Source organism: Ranitomeya variabilis, chromosome 6 (genome assembly GCF_051348905.1).
Source record: "Ranitomeya variabilis isolate aRanVar5 chromosome 6, aRanVar5.hap1, whole genome shotgun sequence".
NCBI lineage: Eukaryota > Metazoa > Chordata > Amphibia > Anura > Dendrobatidae > Ranitomeya > Ranitomeya variabilis.
In genome coordinates, this window is record NC_135237.1 from 544,652,720 (window position 1) to 544,661,643 (window position 8,924).

An 8,924-nucleotide genomic window follows, 5' to 3' on the forward strand; every position below is an offset into this window, starting at 1 on the left:
ATCAAGGCATTCACCGACACTATTATGTTGATGTAATATACAGGTCCTTCTCAAAAAATTAGCATATAGTGTTAAATTTCATTATTTACCATAATGTAATGATTACAATTAAACTTTCATATATTATAGATTCATTATCCACCAACTGAAATTTGTCAGGTCTTTTATTGTTTTAATACTGATGATTTTGGCCTACAACTCCTGAAAACCCAAAAAACCTGTCTCAAAAAATTAGCATATTTCACCCGTCCAATCAAATAAAAGTGTTTTTTAATAACAAACAAAAAAACCCATCAAATAATAATGTTCAGTTATGCACTCAATACTTGGTCGGGAATCCTTTGGCAGAAATGACTGCTTCAATGCGGCGTGGCATGGAGGCAATCAGCCTGTGACACTGCTGAGATGTTATGGAGGCCCAGGATGCTTCAATAGCGGCCTTAAGCTCATCCAGAGTGTTGGGTTTTGCGTCTCTCAACTTTCTCTTCACAATATCCCACAGATTCTCTATGGGGTTCAGGTCAGGAGAGTTGGCAGGCCAATTGAGCACAGTAATACCATGGTCAGTAAACCATTTACCAGTGGTTTTGGCACTGTGAGCAGGTGCCAGGTCGTGCTGAAAAATGAAATCTTCATCTCCATAAAGCATTTCAGCCGATGGAAGCATGAAGTGCTCCAAAATCTCCTGATAGCTAGCTGCATTGACCCTGCCCTTGATGAAACACAGTGGACCAACACCAGCAGCTGACATGGCACCCCACACCATCACTGACTGGGTACTTGACACTGGACTTCAGGCATTTTGGCATTTCCTTCTCCCCAGTCTTCCTCCAGACTCTGGCACCTTGATTTCCGAATGACATGCAAAATTTGCTTTCATCAGAAAAAAGTACTTGGGACCACTTAGCAACAGTCCAGTGCTGCTTCTCTGTAGCCCAGGTCAGGCGCTTCTGCCGCTGTTTATGGTTCAAAAGTGGCTTTACCTGGGGAATGCGGCACCTGTAGCCCATTTCCTGCACACGCCTGTGCACGGTGGCTCTGGATGTTTCCACACCAGACTCAGTCCACTGCTTCCTCAGGTTCCCCAAGGTCTGGAATCGGTCCTTCTCCACAATCTTCCTCAGGGTCCGGTCACCTCTTCTCGTTGTACAGCGTTTTCTGCCACATTGTTTCCTTCCAACAGACTTACCATTGAGGTGCCTTGATACAGCACTCTGGGAACAGCCTATTTGTTGAGAAATTTCTTTCTGGGTCTTACCCTCTTGCTTGAGGGTGTCAATGATGGCCTTCTTGACATCTGTCAGGTCGCTAGTCTTACCCATGATGGGGGTTTTGAGTAATGAACCAGGCAGGGAGTTTTTATAAGCCTCAGGTATCTTTTGCATGTGTTTAGAGTTAATTAGTTGATTCAGAAGATTAGGGTAATAGGTCATTTAGAGAACCTTTTCTTGATATGCTAATTTATTGAGACAGGTTTTTTGGGTTATCAGGAGTTGTAGGCCAAAATCATCAGTATTAAAACAATAAAAGACCTGACAAATTTCAGTTGGTGGATAGTGAATCTATAATATATGAAAGTTTAATTGTAATCATTACATTATGGTAAATAATTAAATTTAACACTATATGCTAATTTTTTGAGAAGGACCTGTAGTAGAATGAAGCTACCTTATACCCCAGAGCTGCACTCACTATTCTGCTGGTGCAGTCACTGTGTACATACATTACATTACTGATCCTGAGTTACATCCTGTATTATATACTCCAGAGCTGCACTCACTACTCTGAAGGTGCAGTCACTGTGTACATACATTACATTACTGATCCTGAGTTACATCCTGTATTATACCCCAGAGCTGCACTCACTATTCTGCTGGTGCAGTCACTGTGTACATACATTACATATCATGTACTGATCTTTGGTTACAGTGGGGGAAATAAGTCACATTGTATAAATTATATAAATGTATTTGCATTTTGCAGTGAGAAATAAGAATTTGATCCCCTACCAACGATTAAGAGTTCTGGCTCCTACAGACATAAGGATATCAGAGATAAGATCGTAGACCTGCACAAACCTGGAATGGGCTTCAAAACATCATCATGCTATATAAAAAAAGAATGTATAATAATCACGAGGGAGGTGAGAGATCTGCCTAAAACTACACAGGCGGGGGGGGAGACTTGTTAATAATTTCAAGGCAGCTGGGACCACAGTCACTAAGAAATCCATTGGTAACACATTACGCCATAAAGGTTTAAGATCTTGCAGTGCCCGCAAGGTCCCCCTGCTCAGGAAGGCACATGTGCAGGCCGGTCTGAAGTTTGCCAAAGAACACCTGGATGATTCTGTGAGTGATTGGGAGAAGGTGCTGTGGTCAGATGAGACAAACTGAGGTCTTTAGCATTAACTCAACTTGCTCTGTGTGTTGAGAAAGAGAAAAACTGCTTATGACCCAAAGAACATCATCCCCACTGTCAAGCATGGAGGTGGAAACATTATGTTTTGTTGGTGTTTCTCTGCTAAGGGCACAGGACTACTTCACCGCATCAGTGGGAGAATGGTTGGAGCCATGGACCGTAAAATCCTGAGTGACAACCTCCTTCCCTCCGCCAGGACATTAAGGCTATGTGCACATGTTCAGGATTTTTCGCTATAAAAATGCTTACGTTAAGCATCCTATTATTGGAATGCAATCTACAATTTTTGTGCACATGTTGCGTTTTTTTCCACGGCGGAATCGCATTCCTGGAAAAAACGCAGCATGTTCATTCTTTGTGCGGAATGGCGGGGATTCCGCACACATAGGAATGCACTGATCAGCTTACTTTCTGCATGGGGCTATGACCACCATGCGGGAAGTAAGCGGATCATGTGCGGTTGGTAGGGTTGAGCGACTTATTTTTATAGGATCGGGTCGGGTTTCACGAAACCCGACTTTCTCAAAAGTCGGGTCGAGTGAAATCGGCCGATCCTATAAAAAAGTCGGGGTCGGCCGAAACACGAAACCCAATGCAGTGCAGAAAGAAGCCGAGGGTGAGTATATTCCTATTAGGTATATACTCACCCTCGGACGCACCCTGCTTCTTTCCGGCAGCCTTCCTTCTTAACAATCAGCGCGTGAAGGACCTTTCGATGACGTCACGGCTTGTGATTGGTCGCGGCGGCCCACGTGACCGCTCAGCGACCAATCACAAGCCGTGACGTAATTCTCATGGCCTAAATTCCTAGAATGAGGAATTTAGGACCTGAGAATTACGTCACGGCTTGTTGTGATTGGTCGCTCAGCGGTCACGTGGGCCGCCGCGACCAATCACAAGCCGTGACGTCATCGAAAGGTCTTTCAAGCGCCATTCTTAGGAACGGAAGATGCCGGTTACCAGCGGCGATGTCCAGGCTGCGTCGGAGAGGTGAGTATATCAATATTTTTTATTTTACACTTAAATGTGGATTCCGATACCGAGTTCCGATATCGCAAACATATCGGAACTCGGTATCGGAATTCCGATACCAGATTCAGAAGATCGCCGACCTCATGGCCGACCCCACACAGGGGTCGGGTCGGGTTTCATGAAACCCGACTTTGCCAAAAGTCGGCGACGTCTGAAAATGGCCGACCCGTTTCGCTCAACCCTAGCGGTTGGTACCCAGGGTGGAGGAAAGGAGACTCTCCTCCAGGTGCTGGGAACCATATAAAATTGTTAAAAAAATTATTAAAATAAAAAAAATGCCGATATTCTCACCTGTGTTGACTTAGCATCTCGCGAGACTGCTACATCATCTGGGGTCATTGCCACGAGGCATTATTGGGAACGGGGGCATCGCGAGGAGCTGGAAGCCTGCGGGGGACGCTGGGAGGTAAGAATATTGGGATTTTTTTTAAATTATTTTTAACATTAGATCTTTTTTACTATTGATGCTGCATAGGCAGCATCAATAGTAAAAAGTTGGTCACACTTGTCAAACACTATGTTTGACTAGTGTGACCAACCTGTCAATCAGTTAGCATTCTATAAGTTAATTACGCTTGTAAAACGCTAGTGTTTAGCGGGAAAACGCATGCCAATTCTGCATGCGTTTTTCCCACGGTAGGGAGTTCCGGAAATGCCGCTGAAATTTCCAAGGCAATTCCGGACGCATGCACATAGCCTAAAAATGGGTCATGGGTCGTGGCTGGGTCTTCCAGCAAGACAATGATCCAAAACATACAGCCAAGGCAACAAAGGAGTGGCTCAAAAAGCAGCACATTAAGGTCATGGAGTGGCCTAGCCAGTCTCCAGACATTAATCCCATAGAAAACTTATGGAGATGAAGCTCCGAGTTGCCAAGCGACAGACTGAAAATCTTAATGATTTATAGATGATCTGCAAAGAGGAGTGGAACAAAACGCCTCCTGACATGTGCGCAAACCTCATCATCAACTACAAAAACGTCTGACTGCTGCAGTTGCCAACAAGGGTTTTGCCACCAAGTATTAAGTCTTGTTTGCCAGAGGGATCAAATACTTATTTCTCACTGCAAAATGCAAATAAATTTGTACAATGTGATTTTCTGAATTTTATTTTTGATATTCTATCTCTCAATGTTAAATATTAATCTACCCTCAAAATTATAGACTGTTCATGTCTTTGTCAGTGAGCAAACTTACAAAATCAGCGAGGGATCAAATACTTATTTCCCCCACTGTACATTATACTCCAGAGCTGCACTCACTATTCTGCTGGTGGCTCTAGGAACCTGTAGACAAGTTTGCCATCAGACACAAAGACATCAAATACAATTGTGGTTAGTCCTGTGGAGTAGAACACAGCCTATAACTCAGGATTGAAATTCGTACAGTTGCACGGTGTCCGCCTCTAGCTCCTCCATAGAATTTTAAAAGCACCAACTGTCATCTCCTATCTCAGTAATGGGAAAATCTGTCTTCACTGAATATGGGATTTTACCGATGATTTGAGAGTAAATTTTTCTGATAAGATCTATTACAAAGTCGCTTATTTTTCCATTTGTACTATTGATTTATGAAACAAATATTAAAAATGATGGTTACTCTTTAAATGGATGTTTAAAAAAATAAATCATTTTTCTAATTAGGGTTCATTAAATAGTCGGACTGTTTGCCTGATATAGCGGAGTTCTTCCCCAACACTTGTGGAGGAAGATCAGATCAAGAGCGCAGGTCTCTTCCATCAACCAACCACATGGGCCTCCATTCACCAGACCAAGGCCGGAGAGTCTCCTCTAGGCCTTCATCAAGCTGCTACGTGGTGGTTCTACCCATTTCCACATCCTCCCGATGCATCACTGATCTGCAGCCATAATATGGACACAAAAAATAAATTTAAAAAAAAAAATTCTCCATTTTAGGGTAAATTCACACTAGGTGCTTTTTTCAGCATTTTTTTCTCCTGCAAAACCTAATCTTTTGGTAGGAAAGAGGCTGCAGGAAAAAAAAAAAAAAAAAAAAAAAAAAAAAAAAAAAAGCATGTTTTCCTTGTTTTTTTATGCATTATTTGCAGCGGTTTTGGCATGCTAGATTTGTCTGATTCCATAGAATTAGGTAACATGGCAAAACCTGATATCTCCGTTCTTGGTGCATTTTTTCACAATCCATGCAAGTCAAAGGGTGAAAAACGCTGAAGGAAGTGACATGCTCTATATCCAAAAAAAACAAACATTGTGTGTGCATGAGATTTCTGAAATCTCATAGGCTTTGCTGGTACTGTAAAACGCAGCTGAAAATTAGCATAAAACATTTTGAGCAAAAACGCCTAGTGTGAACTTGGCCTTAGACTATGTTCCCACAATGAGTTTTCGATGTTGCAGATTTTCGGCACCAATTAGTAAGGCTACTTTCACATTAGCGTCGTGCACTGCACGTCGCAGTGCAACGTTGCAGCGCACCGATGCATACTGTGCAAGCGCCGCACAACCAGGGCAGCGGATGCTGTTTTTCAACGCATCCGCTGCCCCATTGTGAGGTGCGGGGAGAAGGGGGCGGAAATGCTGCAGACGACGCACCAAAAAGCGTTACATGCAATGTTTTTTGGTGGCGACGGTCCGACGCAACCGTCGCACGACGGTTGCAATGCGTCACACTGCGTCACTAATAAAAGTCTATGGAGAAAAAAAACGCATCCTGCAAGCACTTTGACACGTGACCCCAGCGCCCAAAAACAGCACGGGAGCCCCGGAGAGCGTACCGACACCGTGAGAACGGCGCCAGCAGAGTATAGGCCTTTATATTTTATTGGGCCAAAATTTAGATCAAGAAAGGGGTTGTCATAGTAGTGAACAACCTTTAGGCGAACATTGGTTTGGTCATGAGAACCCGGCTCACCTCTGAGTATAACTTTTTCAGGTCAGTCATCGGTGAGCCTGGGCCATTGTCAAAAATGTGTTAAATTATTTCTAGCCACTCTGATCATCAGGATGCGTAGTATTTACTTCAAATTATATATATATTTATTAGTATTAAACCATAGACATTCCACCAGACCTTGATACATGCCACTCTGTACACACTGACCACCCAGTGACACCTTCGTTGAACCATTTCACTCCTCAGCGAGCCCCAGTACACACACCTTTTCCAAGACACGTCAACCAGCCATTTCAGACGCAAAGGGTTAAACTCCTCGTATACAAAAACCATTCGCTGGCAACATCAACGTGGCCAGAAAAAACAAAACTGCAGTTGCATTTCCACGAGCATTACACATCGTCTTCTCATTGTCTACCAGATCTCAGATGAGAACAAATGATTTACCCTCACCCCCCTAAAACAGCTTTTTTTTTTTCTTCACCCATCTCCCAAAATTAAAGTGTACAAATCATTTTTATGGAGCACGAAACGTGACCATTATGCAAAGACCCAGTCACGAGAAGACGTGTGATGCTTGGAAAATAACTTGACAAGCTGCTCCGTGTTGTGCTCCTCGACGGCAAAAAAAAAAATTTAATTTAAGGAAATACATTTTTTTTTTCTCCTGTGCTAATATTTGGTTTTAGAAGTGCGAAATGTATAAAAGCGATTAGTTTTGGTGATAGATAATATTCTTCATTTTAGTAACCCCCTTTTGTTACCAAACTCCACAAATGTTGCCGGCTGAATGCATAGTGCTTCTCAGTTGTTTCATCGACAATCAGATTTATGACCCGGGGACTCCAAATCTGTAAAAAAAAACAAAAAAAACCAGGAGCCTGTGCAGTAAACCTGGGGTCCGCCAGTGAAGGGGTTAATGCCGAAGCAGAGCTAATCAGCTTTCCTTTCACAAGCCATTTGAATAAAACTGCATTGAATCAGCCCAAAGGGGGCTTATAACATCTCAATTTCGCAGCCTTCAGCTTTAATCCATCAGTTGGCATTGTGATCAGTCCTGACCTCCTCGTCAGCGTGGAGGTGGTTGGAGAGTTCCAGGAGAACCGCCGCCTTCCCGATCTGATCATTCCTCCTCCGTTCCATGATCAGATCCTCCAGACTTTGAAATTCCAACGTGTGGCTTTTCTTTTCGGACAGCTGGATCTTTAACCTGTAGGGTTGTTTGCCTATCCGGATCTCACCACCTATCTTGAACTCTCTCTTTCCGTATCTGCACCAAGCAGCAAAGCACTCAGAGTTCCTCCAGCTCAGCTCCTGGTCTTTGGCCCCTACCTGCTCCATGGCGTTCTGGACCACCATCTCAGGGCTCAAAGGTTTATATTTATATTGGTCGTTGACTATCCTGCCCCTCCGACCTTGGCTGGCATCGGTCATAAAGCTGTTGGTGATCTCCAGTCTGTATAAATGAACCACCTGAAAGTCACCCACGTACACCACCCAGTGGGGATACTGGTTCTTGGCTACAAACTCCACCAGGTCTCCAGGCTTGCATTTATTCAATAGGTTCTCCGGGGAATAAGTGCTCATCTGGTCCCCGGCCCCAAACCCTTTTTCATAAATACATTCGTCCCTATAATAAACCGAGCACTCCACCTCGTTGCAGTGATCATACTGCAGATCCTCTTGGATGGTTCCTTGCTTTCCAGGGTCATGTCCAGGCTCCTCCAAGTCGTCATCCTCCGCCGAGAATATATAGGAGACTCCGATCCTTGGTCCATCGTCCTTATCCACACCTGTAGGATCAGCGGTTGGCACTTCTTTATAACTTAGATGAGTCAGTTTCTCCACCTGGTTGCCCATTTCACCTGGGGAAAAAAAAAAAAAAAAGTAGTAGCCGTAAGAGTTCACATTCCACCTGTTGGATGCCAGGCGGCCAGTTGTAGGTGCTGGTGAAACCTGAGCAGTGCAACGAAAGCAAACACCCCAAGGGAGAGGAAAGGGCGGCTTTCATTTTCAGCAAATGCTTTTAACCACTTCTAGACCAAGAAAAATAATTTAAAAAAAAGCTACGAGAGATCTGTAGCAAGCGCAGATCACAAAGCTAACAGTCTCCTAGCCCACGAAGCAGAAGAATGAAGAAGTTTAGAACTTACCAGGCAGAAATGCAAGGCACGACCTTCTCTGCCACCTCTGTGAGCCAAGGTGTCTGTAGATACTAGCTCAGTAGGCACCATGGATGGATCATGTTGATCTCCGCCGTGCCCTGGTGTCTCTATAGTGGGCTGTGCCAGAGTGAAGCAGTCACACCAAGGGCTGAGCCACCAGCTACTGATCAGAGAGCTCCAGATCCGGCTGAGCTCTACAAGAGCACACACAGCCCTTAGCATTTAAAGAGGCAGTGCACCTTATTGTTTGCTTCCTGAACACAAGCACATACAGCTGCTCCCTCCCTCTGCTCCTCCATGCATCTAATTCGGATTAACTCCTTCCTGTCTGCACGTCCCAGTTCATTCTAAATTTTGCACTTTGAAATTTTGCAAATTTTAAAAATTTTGTACGCCGATAAATATTTAACTCTTTTCCTTTTATATATTTTTTTAC

At 43.9% G+C, this 8,924-nt stretch overlaps 1 protein-coding gene across 1 annotated transcript; it reads right to left on the reverse strand.

Moving 5' to 3' along the window:
- Positions 1-3,525: 3,525 nt before the first annotated feature.
- Positions 3,526-8,684, reverse strand: LRATD2 (LRAT domain containing 2). The gene is made up of 2 exons (XM_077271218.1): positions 8,477-8,684; positions 3,526-8,188 (listed from the first exon to the last, which is right to left on the reverse strand). The coding sequence occupies exon 2, from the start codon at positions 8,181-8,183 to the stop codon at positions 7,359-7,361; it is 825 nt and encodes a 274-aa protein (XP_077127333.1). The 5' UTR covers positions 8,184-8,188; positions 8,477-8,684; the 3' UTR covers positions 3,526-7,358.
- Positions 8,685-8,924: the final 240 nt, after the last annotated feature.

Excerpts from the sequence above, each read along its gene's own strand:
- LRATD2 (XM_077271218.1), bottom strand. The coding sequence starts at position 8,183 with ATGGGCAACCAGGTGGAGAAACTGACTCATCTAAGTTATAAAGAAGTG.